At 53.0% G+C, this 16,786-nt stretch overlaps 1 protein-coding gene across 1 annotated transcript in view; it reads left to right on the forward strand.

Annotated features, from left to right (window-relative positions):
* The window catches only part of LOC144168464 (organic cation transporter protein-like), a 56,733-nt gene extending 40,164 nt beyond the window's left edge, over positions 1 to 16,569 (forward strand). Inside the window, exons 6-7 of the mRNA XM_077697444.1 lie at positions 12,446 to 12,597; positions 16,420 to 16,569. Coding sequence (XP_077553570.1) covers positions 12,446 to 12,597; positions 16,420 to 16,549 — 282 coding nt within the window. The 3' untranslated portion in view covers positions 16,550 to 16,569. The remainder of the gene's footprint in view (positions 1 to 12,445; positions 12,598 to 16,419) is intronic.
* The last annotated feature ends 217 nt before the right edge of the window (positions 16,570 to 16,786 follow it).

Consider the following 16,786-nt stretch of genomic DNA (forward strand, 5'->3'; position numbering starts at 1 on the left):
CGACCGCGACGACGCACCAGCTGCATCAGGCGGCCTCCCCGGCTGCAGGCCCGCCATTGCAGGCCCGCGCGACGAAGGAGGCAGCGGCGCCGTGGCTTCGGTTAGGCTTATCAGCCCTGAGATTTTCGACGCCCGTAGAAAAGTCCCAGATGGTCCAATTGTCCAATGGATGGCACAAATGCGCTCCCGATGACTTCAGGAACACGCCTATAAATACCTTGTTGTCTCAGGGCACTTTGTCCGCACTTAAGAGAGCACAAAGGCGGAGCCGATGTGGCAGCCATCCACACCGAACCACCTAGCGGTCGTTTTTTTTCGCGAGGAGGAGAGCGGCGTTATCACAGCTGGTTAGGGCTCCTGGGGCGACAGTTTTGCCGGTGTCTTCCTGAGCCGGCATGAGACGAGCCGAGCGGCGAGGAGGAAAGCGGCGTTATGAAGAGTGTAAAACATGGATATATTAGTCCTTTTTGGTAAGATGACATGTCATCACCCCGCTACAAAGGGGAAACCAATATCAATCAAACAATAAATCAATCAATCACAGCTGGCGTGGAGAGGGGGACAAGCAGGAGAGGTGCGGACGCCGGACGCGGAGGGACGATGGAGGGTCGACTAAGAGATGCTTTGTATCTAAAAAACTGAGCACACTCACCAGAACAGGATTTTGGCCAATATGGTGTCGCAGTCGGCTGGATGCTTCCGTTTCACAAAGACCATCGCCTTGTAGTAGACATATATGCGCAATTAGTGGTGATGTTGACGCTCACACTTGTGCACAAAGAACTAGACGAAATCCTCCTGCATGCGAACACACATAGCGGAATGAAGATGTCATCATTTTTGCTGTAGGAGAAGTAGCTCTTCACTCCTGCTGTCACAGAAATGACAAAAGAAAAAAATGAAAGCCGTTCCACTCAATGTGATAGCTGTCGGAAGTGCAGAGCAGTGATTCGCCATTATGGTCTATAGCGCCGTCATCCCCTCACTGGGAGAGGCACGTGCTGACGCGTTCCACTTTAGGAAAGCTTCGCATGCGCTCCGTCATTTTTCACTGATTTCACTGGTTAATTGACCCGCAGCTTTATGAAAGGGCATCGACTAGATGTATGAAGTTGCATGGAGCACCGGCAACCCGAATTCCGAGGTAGGGGGACCATTTTTTCGGAAATTTGAGGACTTTTTTGTGCCCGCGAGCCGCTAGGCCTAACGACAACTTCGGCCCCGGCCGAGGGAAGCGGTAGGCCTAGGCCGAGCACCGGCGACGCCGAAAGCCGATCACCGATTCATCGGTTGCTACGCAAGCGCGCAACGACCCAAGATGTCTACCGCAATGCGAGTAGAAGTGGATGGCGTAGAAATTTCGCCGGATCAGTTCACTAGAGCGCAGGGGTGGAAAACCGCTGGCGAAAAAGTGAAGCAAGGCGGCGGAGGATTGCTAAGCCTAACGCCCGTACTCCAAGTGAGCCAAGATGGCGCCAAGGCCCCGACTGACGTCAACGGTCGGGGCAACGACCTCGGTGGCGCCACCGGCAACGATCTACGTCAGCAGAGGACGAAGAAACGAATAAACAAGGGCAAGCTGCTGAAGGGCGCGCGCATGCCAGACCTGCCACGCGCAGATATGAAGATTGTCATGCGGCCACGAGGCGGGCTCCGCGTAAGCGAGGTGGCCCGCGTGGAAATAAGCCGAGCTGTAACGGCGGCGGCGCAAGTCGACGCAATTGCTGCTAGAGAAGATGTGATATGCCTAAACCACCAACAGAACATCATAGTCGTGAGTACCTCGAAGAGGGAGCACGCCGACAGATACGCCATGGTGGAGCGAATCGACATTCGAGGAACGTCCCACGAAGTCAGCGCGTACGAGTCGGCCCCTTACGGAACAGTGAAAGGAGTAATACGGGGCATCCCATTGGAGGACACCGCCCAAGAAATACAAGATTTAGTCGTGCACCAGCACAATCCCACGGCGTTGCAGGCGAACCGCATCGGCAAGACCAGGTCGGTGGTGATCGCCTTCGAGGGACACAAAGTGCCCAACTACGTCCGGTATGGGAACCTGCTAATTGAGTGCACCCTGCACAGGAAGCAGATTGACGTGTGCTACGCATGCGGCCGAGTGGGGCACAGGATGGACGTGTGCCCAAATCCTCAAGACAAGATTTGCCGGGGCTGCGGTGTCGCCAACCCCGGAGAAGACCACAAGTGCGTACCCAAGTGTGGCCTGTGCGGGGGGAAACATCTCACCGCCGACAAGGCTTGCAAGGAAAGATTCAAAACGCCTTACGTCGTCCGTCGACGGCGCTGGGAACGGCGCCGGGCGGAAGAAGACAACGAGGACAAAAAGCAAGGCAAAAGAGGTCCTACAGGGCGACCCCAACGTAGCGCCTCTTCGCAACGGGGCCGGTCCCAGACGCCGGTCCGCAACAGCAACGGCGGCGGCCGCCAGAGCCGCTCTCGATCGAAGTCACGATCCGGGGGCGGCGGCGGCGGCGGCGGCGGCAACCGCCGCCGGGAAACGGCGGGTCGAGGTTCGAGCGGAAGATCCAGGTCCCGGAACAAGTCCCGTTCGAGATCCAGGGCCGGTTCGAGATCCAGGGCCGGATCGAGACTCCGGGCCGAGTCTACCGGACGACGAGGGACAACCGCCGAGAAAAAGGTGGGCTGGACCGGCAGGTCTTCTGTCGCTCGGGTTAGCGAAACCGAATTCCCGCCCCTCACCCCCTCCCAACCCCTTAACCTAAGAGCTAGCCCGCAACGGGATTGCAATGAAGTAAAAGAGCTCAAGAAAATTATAGAGCGGCAGAACGCTCAGATACAAGAGCAGAACGCCCAAATTAGGGCCTTAATGGGCAAAATCGATGCGCTAGCTAGCGGCAGCTCAGCAAACGCGAGACCCCAGGGCGATAACAACACGGTGGAGAACGCCGGAGGAATGCGCAAGGTGCCGCGGAGGGACCCCCCGTCGCCCCGCTTAGGGCGGGATGCGGGGGTGGCACGGCCGGCGCAACAAGCGCCGAGCAACCAAGAAGCAATGGACTCCGAAGAAAGCACCGGCAACCGCGAGACGGCGACAGCGGCGGAGCAGATTCCAAAGGGAGGAGAGCTTGCAGCGATCCTAACGGCCATCACCCAAATCAACGAGAAACTGAGCGCGATAGACGCCAGATTCGAGGCCCTCGAAGGCCAAGTGCGGACGCTGTCGATCAAACACGAACGGCTAGCGACCAAAGTAGCAACCCTTACCGCAAGGAACCGCTTCGCGTCCCTGAAGAAAGAACGGGCGGAAAAAATCAAGGCATCGATCGCGTGTAGGCGCGGCCGCCTAGAAACATCCGAAGAAGATGAAGCAGGGACCAAATAAGAAAAAGAAGACCAACGGGGGGGACGTTACAGTAATTTATCAATGGAACTGCCGGGGGATCCGCAACAAGGAGGCGGAACTGTTACTCCACATTGACGGGCTCGAACACAAGCCCGATGTAATAGCACTACAAGAAACGAACAGCAAGCCCAGACTCCCGGGATACGTGACGTACACGGACCCGACGGAGGAAGGGACAGCGGTGCTCGTCCGCAGCAACGTGGCGGCTACTCAACACGTCACGGCGCAGGGCGGATGCGAGCACACGCTCGTCGAGATTCACGCAAGAACAATTGGCAACACGGGAAATCTATACGTCATGAGCGCGTACTGCCGCCCGTCACAGAGGCAGTACGACTTTGATCGAGTAGTGAGCCAGGCGAAAAGGTTGGCGGGGAGCAGGCCGCTCCTGATCCTCGGCGACTTCAACGCCCCTCACACAACGTGGGGGTACAAGTACCAATCGAAGAGGGGAAAAGCTCTAGCCAACACCATGGAGGACCATGAGATGGCCCTGTTAAACGAGCCAGACGTGGCCACCAGAAGGGGCAACAGTGCCAATAGGGACACAACTCCGGATCTGTCATGGCTATCGGGGGCACTGGACGTGTCCTGGAGAAACGAAGACGTGGACCTGGGCTCCGACCACAGCGTAATCGGCATTACCATCAAAGGACCCCAATACCGCGCCATGCTGGGGACGGCACGCGTAACGGACTGGGACAAGATGCGGAAATACACTCACGAAATCGAAGAGGCTTCGGAGAACGATAAAAAAGGCGACCGAAAGCAAACGTACGCCGAATGGGCGAGGGATCAGAAAAAGGCCCTCGAGAAATTCACGCAAGACATAACGACGACGGCGCAGACACCTTTCGTGGACGCCAGGCTGGCTCACATGTGGGCTGCCCGGCACTCGCTAACGCGAAGGTGGAAGCGCCAGCGTCACAACAAGAAGCTGGTCAAACGTATCGCGGTCCTTAACAAACAGATCGCCGAATACGCAGCCAAGCTATGCCAAGAGAACTGGCTGAGCACTTGCGATGGCTTGCAGGGTAAGCTATCGGCACGGAAGACGTGGTGCTTACTCAGGCACCTAATCGACCCGATGAGCAGCAAGACCGCAACCAACCGCAACCTCACCAAGATCCTCAACACGTACAAGGGAGACGGCCGCAGGCTACTGGAAGACCTGAAAGCAAAATACCTCAAGACCGAGCGAGGCCAGTACCCGACGCCCGAGAGGTACGGAGGCCCTGAAAACGAAGAGATGGACAGACCGTTCACCATGACGGAACTCTGGTCGGCCATTGACGACAGCAACAGAAAGAGCGCCCCCGGCAGGGACGCGATCACGTACAAGTTGCTTGGAAACATGAGTGAAGCGGCGGCCCGCGGCCTCCTGGGGCACATCAACGAAACCTGGCAGAGCTCGCAGCTGCCGAAAGAATGGAAAGAGGCAGAGGTTCGATTCATCCCGAAACCCGGAAAAGCGCTGACGATTGACAACATGCGGCCCATCTCCCTTACGTCGTGCGTGGGGAAGGTGATGGAACGTATGGTCCTTCGCAGACTTCAAAAACACTTGGAAGAAACAAACCAAATGCCCGAGACCATGTATGGGTTCAGACAACACCTTGGCACCCAGGACGTCCTGATCCAACTGCAAGAACTCGTCGTCAAGAAGGCGACGGGGAACGCGGCGCGGGGGATACTCGCCCTAGACCTAAAAGGGGCCTTCGACAACGTGTCTCACGCGAGCGTGCTCCAAAATCTCAACGAAACGGGATGCGGTCGGAAGACCTTCGGCTACATCAAGGACTTCTTAACGAGAAGAACCGCGACCATCAGGATAGGGGAAGAGAAGTCGGAACCCGTCGAGCTCGGCGAGAGAGGCACCCCTCAGGGGTCAGTCTTGTCGCCCCTGCTCTTTAATCTGGCCCTCCTGCCCCTGCCCAGTCTACTCAAACAAATCGAAGGCGTGGACCACGCACTGTACGCCGACGATATTACTGTGTGGACGAACCGATCCGGGTCCGATGCCTGGGCGGAGGAAGTCTTGCAGAGGGCGGCAACTACCGTGCACGAATATGCAAAGACCTGCGGGCTGAGCTGCGCTCCCCAGAAATCGGAGCTGCTCATGGTTCAGCCGGGACGACCCAAGAAGGAACTGCCGCCGAACGTGACCATCACCATCGACGGCACAGCCATTAAACCGGCGCAACAGATCAGAATCCTGGGTCTGCTGCTGCAAAGCGACGGACGAGCGTCCGCGGCCGTCACAAAGATCAAGAACACCTCGGAGCAGATATTAAGCATGATCCGAAGGGTCTCTAACCGTAACAGAGGCCTGAAGGAAGACGACGCAATGCGCCTAGTGCGGGCATTCGTCGTGTCGAGGGTGACCTACTCTGCCCCGTACCTCCAGCTAACGAAGGCAAACAGAGACACCCTGAACACGATGCTGCGTAAAGCAACCAAGCAGGCAATGGGCCTGCCGATCTACTCGTCCACGCAGAAACTATTGGACATGGGGGCCTACAACACGGTGGAGGAGCTGATCGAGGCTCACCTGTCCAACCAAAGGGTACGGCTAAGCCAAACGGAGCACGGCCGGGTCGTCCTGCGGAAAATAGGATGGCAGATAGAACCACTGCCAACCAAGGCAGCCCTTCCCGAGCAGTGGAAAGAGGCCATTCAAACCAAGCCACTCCCCAGGAACATGCAACCGGGGAAGAACGAAGGGAGGCGGACCGCGCGAGCCAAGGCCCTGGCTCGACAGCTGGAGGAGAACCCTAGGGTACTCTACGCGGACGCCTCGCTCAGAAAACATGACGACCGAGCAACGGCGGTAGCCACGTCCATCGACAAGCTGATCGTCAGCGCGTCGCTGAGGACGACAGACCCAGCCGTTGCGGAAGAAGCAGCCGTGGCACTCGCACTCGTGCAACCGAGCGTGGACACCGTGGTCACAGATTCAAAGTCAGCCTACGGAAGCTTCCGAAGGGGAGTGATCTCTACCACGGCGCGAGCCATTCTCTCCAAGCACAAGCCTCCGGGACGAGCCATCGAGCTCGTGTGGGTACCGGCTCACTCGAAGGTGGAAGGCAACGCCCTCGCCGACCACCACGCCCGAGAACTGTCCATCCGGGCCGAGGACGAGCCGGCTGAGCTACCGCATCCCGTGACCAGCTTTAAAGAGATTACTCAGATGTATAGAAACGCGAGGTGCAAACTTCCCGAACCGCACCCACAGTTAATCAGGCAACAGCAAACGATCCTGCGGCGCATGCAGGCGGGATCGCTAGCGCATCCCGTTCTGTTACATCGAATGTACCCGAGGCAGCACGACACACTCTGCCTTTTCTGCAAAACGGAAAGAGGCACTCTGGCACACATCATAGCCGAGTGCAAAGACCTCAAGAACCCCCCACCGCCCTTTCCCCCCAACACCCCCAATCCCCAACCCCCCGAGCGATGGGAGACCTTGTTGTCCAGCCCCGCCCTGCCAACTCAGCTAGCACTGACGGCCAGGGGCCAGGAGTTGCTGGATACATATGGGTCCCGTGAATAGGGAACCACCCCGTCTGGTGCCTGCGCGCACCATCGAATTTTCGAGCTCAGTAAAGTTGATTCTCTCTCTCTCCCCCCCTCACTGCTGCCACCCAATGCAATTCAAATTTCCCGTCTTCGCAGTGCTCGCGCGCTCCCTGCCTGAAACTGCGGCATCGGGAGTTCTGTTCTTTTTGTGCTTGCTTTTCCTCCCTCACGTGCTGGCATTGCACTGCCACTTTTTTCGCTTACTATCGTAAAAACCAACACAACGAGCGTTCCTAACGCAATGAACGCGGGCGCAGCCAGTTATTTACGTATATTTTGCCTCAAATGTACCTGCAGTTTTCTTTGCCCTAAACAACAGGGAGATGTATCAGATCAGAATGGGGTGGGGTGCATATGGCAGACATTCTCAGATAATGAATAGCAGCCTACCATTGTCGCTGAAGAAGGAAGTGTATGACAGCTGCATCTTACCGGTACTCACCTACGGGGCAGAAACTTGGAGGCTCACTAAGAGGGTTCAACTTAAATTGAGAACGACTCAGCGGGCAATGGAGCGGAAAATGATAGGTGTAACATTAAGGGACAAGAAGAGAGCGGAGTGGGTCAGGGAGCAAACTGGTGTTAAAGACATATTACTAGAAATTAAGAAATGGAAATGGACGTGGGCAGGGCATGTAATGCGAAGGCAAGATAACCGCTGGTCATTAAGAGTAACAGAGTGGATCCCTAGAGAAGGCAAGCGTTGCAGGGGGCGGCAGAAAGTTAGATGGGCAGATGAGATCAAGAAGTTTGCGGGGATAAATTGGTCACAGTTGGCACGGGATCGAGATAATTGGAGAATAATGGGAGAGGCCTTTTCCCTGCAGTGGGCGTAGATAGGCTGGTGATGATGATGATGATGACAAGCGCCAGCGGTTCAGGAGTTGCGAACGCTTATGGCTATATAAACCTCTTGGCTTTCGAAGCCTCTGCGTTACGCCGCAATGACAGCTGCTCTACGACGGAACTCCGTGTGGCTCTAATTGGGACCAGCGAGCGAGCTAGGACGACAAGGCGAGCTCCTAAAGTACTCCGCACCTAAAACTCAATATCGAAGAGAAGGCAAATGTGTACTGCCACAGCGTTTGTCAACTGGAAATTCCTCAAAACGTTCCAATTAATGGTATCACCGATGAAGGCCTCTAAGGTACTCGTGATATGGCAGTGGAACTGTCCGGGCTTCGCTCGGAAACGAGCGGAACTGCAGCTACTGCTAGAAGAGGTAGAAAATCCCCCGGACATAATTTCGCTGCAGGAACCCGGAAAGCGTGTCAAACGTCTAGGTTATCAGTCCTTGCAAACACAACACGACACTGCAGTTCTAGTACAGCAAAACCTGTTAGCACAACACACGCACTTTGATAGCTGCTGCATCCCCCATGACTTTGTAACGGTCTACCCGAAGCGTAGGACAGAACAGGTCATTCATTTACTAAACATTTACAGTAGCCCCAAGCAACACACATAATTTTCGGTCATTTATCCACCGGATCTACCTCCACCGTATCTACCACCGGATCTACCACCGGATCCACCGGATCTACCTCCACCGTAACTCCACCGGATCTACCAACTAGGGAGGAAACGAGTGTACAACGGGACACCACCCCGGACCTCACCCTTACCTATAGAGTGGGCCATGCAGAATGGAGTAGGCTAGACTACATCCCCGGCAGTGATCATCACATAATACAGCTACGCACGACTCTCAAACACCCCACACCACCACAGCGTATGCAGACTGTCATCGCAGACTGGCACGCTTTCCGGGAGGCACGACAAGCTGGGAACCTGCCTTCCTCCCCAACGCTTGACCTAGCTCAATGGACGGAGCAGCTGGATGTACGGAATCACCAAAAAGAATTTGATCCCGAAATACCGACGCCACACGTCGACTCTAAATTGCAGCATATGTGGGAAGCCCTCAAAGGCCTTAAGAGGCGATGGCGCACTCAAAAGCATAACAGGCGCCTAAGAAAGCGAATAGCCACCGTAGCCAAGGAAATCGAATGTTATGCAAACAAACTAATCAGATCAGAATGGGAACAGCTGTGCGATCGGTTGCAAGGCGCTATGAGCATGAAGAGGACTTGGTCTCTCCTAAGACACCTACTCGATCCATCACGTTCTAAAAAGGAGTAGGCGAACCAAATTGCCCGACTTACCAGACAGCTTGCGACCGATCCGTACCAGGTAATTCGAGACCTCATCAATAGATATGTACCAGATGGGGAACAGCAACAGCACCCGGACTACTCCGGTCCGCCTAACCCCTCCTTGGACGAGGATATCACAGAGGCAGAGGTCAGGGCAGCGCTGCAGGACGTGCGAACGTCTTCCGCCACAGGGCAAGACCGAGTCACGAATAAGATGCTTAGAAACCTCGACGATGGTTCGATATCTTATCTCACCAAGTTTTTTAACAAGCATTGGACAGAGGGCACTCTTCCTCGAGCGTTCCGTCATGCGTATGTTACCCTAATCCCTAAGCCGGGCAAACAGCTTTCGACAGAAAGTCTCAGGCCGATATCGCTAGCGTCATGTATACGAAAAATAATGAAACGAATAATTATGGCACAAATAAGCAGGCTAATAGAAGAAAAAGAATTGTTGTCGCCCAACATGTATGGCTTCAGGGCAGGGCTTGGGACAAACGATGTCCACCTGAGGCTATACTGGGATTTGCTGAAGGGCCCTCCCTCACGAGACTCAGCGGCCATTCTGGCCTTGGACCTGACAAAATCATTCGATAAGGTATCTCACTCAGCCATTCTGGCAGGCGTCGAACGCATAGGGCCAGGCCTACGGACGTACAACTATGCTCGCGCCTTCCTATCACACTGAACACTCACGCTGACACTGGGTGACTTCCAATCTCCTGATATACAGCTACCGTCATGCGGCACACCGCAGGGGTCGGTCATATCCCCTTACTGTTAAATCTAGCTGTGTCACACGTAGCCTGTGCTCTAGATCGAGTGCCCAGTCTGCAATACAGCATGTATGCAGACGATATAACCGTATCGGTCACTCGAGGAAGTGATGCATGCATAGAATAAACCCTTCAAGCTGGCGCTACAGCCGTCGTGCAAGGAGCCCGAGTAGCGGGCCTGCAATGCTGTCCCACCAAATCAGAAATGCTTGTCTTGCCAGCAAAAGGATCTGGACCTTCGCAAGACGCTTCCATCCATGTTTTAATGGACGGGAATCCTGTACCGTGGGTCAAAAACCTCAAAATTCTAGGATTTATGCTACAGAGTAATCGGCGCAATACGGAGGTAATCAAAAAGTTCTCGGCGCATGTTAACCAAATAATTGACCTGCTCCGCAGGATCGTTGCCCGAGGGCACGGCCTGAAAGAACGAGACCGCTTGAGAATCGTACAAGCGTTTGTTATCAGCCGTTTAACATATGCTCTTCCCTATCTTCCCCTCAACGCCAGCGAAATGAGGAAAGTAGAAGGTCTCATCTTCAAAGCATACCGAGCTGCCTTGCAGTTACCAGCGACTCCACCCACTGCCAGATTAGAGGCAACAGGGACATACAATACGGCAGCACAACTAATCGAAGGCCGCCGCATTGGCCAAGTCAGCCACCTAGGGCGCTGCTCTGCGGGCAGACTCCTCTTGCAGAAAGTCAAGATCAAAGCCCTGAGTCTGTGTGCTACATCAAATCATCAATCAGAAATGATATCATCGTTCGACTGATCCCCAAAAACATGCACCCAAAATTTTATAATGAAAGGCGGATTCATCGAGCCACGACACTAGATAAAAAATTCCCCCTTCCTGAGCGACCCTCTATGTCGATGCCGCAGAATATCGGCACAAAGATGCATTCGCCATTGCTGTAATTCACTCCGCGTCATCTCCTCCTCTTGAAACCTTCACCATTCACACCCGTCACCCGCATGTCGAGGAAGAGGCGGCAATCACATTGGCATTAACCCAAAGGCCCACTCCTGAAATTGTATTTTGGATTCGAAAACGGCCATTCAAAACTTTGCCAAAGGGCTCATTTCCGCCCCGGCACACAAAATTCTAGTTCTAAATTCACCATTCGACATGGTCGAACTCCAATGGTTCCCGGCTCACACGGTCATTGGAAGGATAGAGACGGCCCACACGGCAGCCCGAGCACTTGTGACCCGGGCGTACGATGTGGACTCTTCCCTCCATGGAGCCAGATCGACCAGGGACAGTCTGCTCACATTCCGAGAGGTCACACAGCATTACCGCCTCTCCCGCCGCAAGCTTCCCACCGCTCACTCATCCCTCATTCTGGAGGAAGAACGCCTCTGACGTCAACTCCAAACGGAATCTCTACCCTACAAAGCCGTCCTCCATCATGTCCACCCCTCCCTATACCCATCCTCACTCTGCCCCCGCAGTGGTCAAAAAGCCACCGTCCAACACCAAATGTGGGCTTGTGCAGAGGACCCATTTCCTCCAATTAATTCTCCTGACCAGTGGATGGAGGCGTTTGGCCGCTCGGAACCCCAGCTCCAGAAGAAGCTTGTGACTCAAGCGGCTGAAGTCGTCGCGACCGTCCGGGTCGTGCCCACCGCGCCCTAGCCCTTTATGTAACTAAGTTATTTCTCTCTCTCTCCCCAGCGACAACACCCGCTACGATAGTACGCCTTGTGGCTCTACTTGGGTCCAGCGAGCGAGCTACGACAACAAGGCGAGCCCCTAAAGTGCTCTGCACTTAAAAAACTGTCGTCTGGTGCCAGCCGCTCAGGATATTCACTTCTCGGGCCTCGATCAAAGCACACCAAAGCCCCATCGCCGAGTTGGTCTCTGAGACTTCCATGACGGAGAAGACCCTTTATACGCGCAAAGGACACTACGACAGTAAACTTAAGGCGTTCACAGCGGCCCACGTCGACACCGCCGGGCTCGCTACGACGTGTTACTGAAGGCCATTGGCACTGTGGCTTATGGGGAATCCACGACTAAGGCGCAACCTCAGGTAACGGCAAGAATGGAAGACATAATGAAAGATCTTCAGCAAGTACAGGCGCCTTTAGCCTGAACTTAGTAAATCCCAGGCTACGGCGTACGGCGCTGCCGTTGGTCATTGTAACCCTCCCGACAATCGCCGTCAGAGAACATTCTGGCACGCGGACCTCTCGCGTACATAGAGCAGTTACCAGACCGAGGGAGATTGGTGTGTGGCAAACTCGTGTCGCCAGTCACACAGCGCGAATAAGCTTGCTAGGACAACCACCTCCATTCTTCCGAGCAATATCGAAGCATCACGTTCCCTGCCTGGCCAGCGCCGGCTGTATAAGCCTAAATTAAACTGCGCGTCGTCTCACTGCTAGAGATGCAAAACCACGTGCTGAACTGTCGGCTATCTTAGTGTTGTTTTTTGTGGCTGAGTTTCAAACATGTGCCCTCGATTATACAAACCACATCCCGCAGTTCTTCTGTAACAGGAATCCACTTGCAATAGCTTTTTATGTGCAATTCCTTTCAGATGATCCATGCGCACTGGACCCTCGTTCCTTCGCTCCTCCTGGTGGCCGGAGGGATTAGCGCCGCGGCTGTAGCGCTTCTCCCCGAAACTTACGGACTAGACCTGCCTGACACGTTCGCTCAGGCCGATGATCTGGGAAGCCGACATCCAAGGTTACTTTTTGGTGTTCAGAATTTGCCTTATTACGTTATTGAGAATTTGCGGCTTGATAAATAAATAAACAACGCAAAGGGGACAATGAAGAACGCTAAGGAAGGTACGCACGAGGCATCGATGGCTTAGTGCAAGGACGTTGTGCTGCTAACCCCAAGGACACGGATTGGATCGTAGCCACGGCGGCCCTTTCATGAATGGAAAAAAAAAAGCAACACGATAACTCCTGTGTGTGACGATTTCGGCGCGCGTTAAATATCGCCGGGTGGACTTAATCGGTCCCTAGTCATTGACTACAGTATCCCATATAGACCGAGTGCATCTTTGGCGCGTAAGACATGGAAATTTGAAAATTTAACTATTACAAACAAAAGATTGAGGTAAAACTCTAACGATTTGCTAAACAGCTTCTCAGTTAAAAAGGGAAGAACAGTAACGTCGTACCAGGCGGGAACTGAACCCACAACTTTTGGGCGTATTTATGGCGTAATTAATCCGTTTAATACTGTCGATGACCGGAGGCGTTACAGAGAGGAGAAGTTTAACAAACCAAAACGGTGATTGCTTTCTATAGGCCACAGATTCGGCAGTGACAGAGCACGGAAGGCGGTCCCATTCTCGGTTAGCATTTTTAGAGTTTTGCATAAATTAAACCGAATGAAGTTTAGTATGGAATACGCCAATTCGTAATTTAAAGCAACGGTCATTTTGTGGAGAAACGTAGACCGGTTGGCTTGTCTGTGAATGTGTGTTAGTATAATACACTTTATGGAAGAGACGGGAACGTAAGTACCTTAGTTGCGCGAATAGCTCAGGAAAGCATTCGTTTCCCATCATAATGTTCGTTTACGACAAGCTGGCATGACGTGTACAGATAGCAAGCGTATACAAGCAGCGTACGCTGTTTTGAATAGCTTCCAACGTATGTGTCAGTGTGACAGTACTAGGGTCCCATATATGACAAGCATACTTTCATTTAGACTGGAAGAGGGATTCCTGGAGCAAACGTTTCAGTGAGACTGAATCGGATGAAGAAATCAGACGAGTATAGTCGGAGATTTCGTTAGCATTCATAGAAAGACGTTCAATGTGAACGGCCTATGTGAGATCACAGGTAAAGCGAATTCCCAGATGAAGATATGAAGTGACATTAGACAGCGGTGTTATGCTGGCAACGTACGGCGGATCTCTGAAAGCATTTCACAGAAGCTAATTGATCAGGCATTGGCATTTAGAAGTATTGGGATTCATTTTGGAGACTGTTTCAAATAATTGAGGGAAACACGACCAGGTCCAAATCTGGACAAGCGCTTCTTACTGGGAATAGCTTCCCTGGATACACTACAGGAAGCATGTGGCACCTGCTTCGCGCATGGTAACCGGGCTTGGTCGTTAACTGACGCGATTCAGCCGGCGGACGTTTCCGTAAACGGTGGGAATACGCCGAGTGAATGGCTACTACCGTCAAGCAAAAAGCACCTTCCGGTCCGCTGAAACGAGCGCCCCTTTTGGAAGTGTGCCATTAATTCTATTCTATATACTGTGGAGTGCTGTTTCCCTTGCGACCGGAGAGAAAAGGTTGAAGATGGAGGAAATATAGAACAAGCTCGATGGGTCGGAGGACGACCTCATCTGGAACAAAGGCGAGTCCGAGGGCACGACTAATTCGAGTAGAAAGCGAATGACGAAGGCGAGGAATGTTTGCGAGAAGCGCCAAACGCTCCAAGTAAATAGGGTTCCGTTAGTACCGCCGCAGATGCCGCAAAATGTCGCCAATTCAGCCAACGCCGTAAATATGCTTCGTGCCAAACTCATTCCGATGTAAAAGCTTTTTTCATGTAGTTTCGTAGAAACTTTTTGTTTACCATTTGTTGCGAGTGCGGCACGCAATAAAACTGTGCAATATAAAATGTTGAAACTTATATCGCCTTCTGACGGAGTCGAAAAGAGAAAAATCCCATGTGTTCATACATTGGCGCACAGTAAAGGTCCTCCGGTGGTCAAAATCAAAATTTTTCCGGAACCCCCCACTACGGCGCCCCGAATGTAGCTTCGAATGTAGCCCGCAAACAGATTTTTCTTCCTTTCGTATCAGACGATGGGGCCTAAGGGAATATTTTGACATCGTTTCAGTCCCATCCGAAAACACTAAAAAAAATTACACCATATTCCCGTGGGGAATCCTGATGAGGATGCGAAGCATCTTGGCGGTTCCGTGTGGTTCCATTGTGTTGCCGTTATGTTGAGTGATGTGGTGTTTCCTAGCGCCAGAGGGAATTCCGCGTCCGGGTCCACACCGGTGGCAAAGACACGCAAGTATACTGTTGTGTTACGGTGAGTAGGCGGTGGTTCTCGAGGCGCCGAAACTCGTCCATCATGTTCTTGTCGATGTTGTCGTCTCTGTGGTAGAAATGAACTGAATTAGCGTCTCGACTGGGACCAGTTGGTTCATTCTGGACTGAAACAACAGCGCAAATGACAAGGACTAGGAAAGAAGCACAGACAAGCGCTGTAACAAGCGCAGCGCTTGTTTGTGCTTCTTTCCTAGTCCTTGCCATTTGCTCTGTTTTTTAAGTTCTGCGGTAGAATCGGTAGTCTCCGTCAGCGTTGGTGAGATAAAGGTTGTTGACATTGGTGCACCGGCTGAGAGCAATGTACACGCCCTCCTGTTCGCAGCTTTGTCTTCTCCTTCTTCGGCGGTTCCCTTACGGGAAGATGACGACGGTGGTTGAACGCGAAGCTACCTCGTGATGGATTCTTTGGTTGGCCAATCCCTAGGGGCATCCTGCCACAATCAGCATCAGAGGCGCTGCGGACGGGGCTGGTTGAGCTGCAAGGCGCGTGGCGCTTCCCGCCACAGCTTTCCCCCTGGAAATTCAACATCCTCCTCTAAAGTTTTCAGTTCGTCGTTTCCGTTGACGTTCAGCTTCGCGTGCCTTCGTTGTATCAGTAGCTTCTTGACGTAGTTGGAATGAGTCAAGGACATAAGGCGCGTTCGCAGCACTTGCTCCTGTCCCGGATTAGTAGCGTAGTGGGAAGAGCACCGCGTACCTCCCGTTGCGGCCAGGGAGTCGTGGGATCGAAACCGGGCGCCGCTATCTATTTCTTTTTTTTATAGTGTTGTGGGAGAGGTTCGGACAACGGACGGGCGCCGGACATAGCCCCGAGCAAGAGATGCTTTGCATCTTAAACGCTTCACTGCCATTAAAATAAAAGCGGTTCACCCCAATGTGAAAGCGGGCGGAAGTGCACATCAGGGATTCTTGATAATGGGCTGTAGCGCCATTTCCGCTCACTGCTACGCGCACCCCCTGCATGAAAGTGCGCCATCGGGAGGTCTGTTCTTATTGTGCTTGCTTTTTCTCCCACTTGTGCCGGCGTTGCGCTGTCACTTTTTTTCGCTTAAAAACCAACCCAAATAGCGTTCCCAACCAAATGAACGCGGACACTGCCGGTTAATTACGTATATTTTGCCTCAAATGTATCTACAGTTTTCTTTGCGCTAAACTACGAGGAGATGTGTGTCAAGCGCCAGTGGTTCACGAGTTTCGAACGCTTGTGACTATATAAATTGCTTGGCTTTCGAAGCCTCTGGGTTACGCCGCGATGACGGAACGCCGTGTGGTTCTACTTGGGTCTAGCGAGCAAGCTACGACGACAGGGCGATCCCCTAAAGTGCTCTGGACTTTAAAAAAAATCCCTGTAAGACAGCCAACTCAATGCAGCTTTGCTCAACCACGCAATTTGGGTTTCTTATTTCCAGTCTTTGCATACCGGCTACACATTCTCCTCTAATATCTTCTTTGCAATTTTCTCTGCAGATCCTCCAGACGGCCATTCCAGAAATTACTGAGCCTGACTTGCTGCCGTAATCGCCGCCGGAAACATGCGACATCTGGCAAGCCTTCGAAAGAGCATCAACGCAATGGCGATGAATTGCAGATTTTATGACTTGTGTACCATTTCAGCAATAAATTCGGAAACAACAAATGATAGCAACGTGAGTGTAGCCTGCAAATTATATGCCGCAGGTAGCGGATAGTGCCTCGTCATGCGTTATACCACAAGACATCGTTAGATGGAATACAAAAAACAGGTGTAGAAAAACGAGATGAACGCAACGAAGATTTGAGGACCAACTGCAGTGGCAATGATGACCTTTTATAAAAAAAAAAAACTACCTCCCTT

The sequence above is a fragment of the Haemaphysalis longicornis genome, unplaced genomic scaffold (genome assembly GCF_048455015.1).
Source record: "Haemaphysalis longicornis isolate Haplotype H1 unplaced genomic scaffold, Haemaphysalis longicornis Haplotype H1 scaffold_2, whole genome shotgun sequence".
Taxonomy (NCBI): domain Eukaryota; kingdom Metazoa; phylum Arthropoda; class Arachnida; order Ixodida; family Ixodidae; genus Haemaphysalis; species Haemaphysalis longicornis.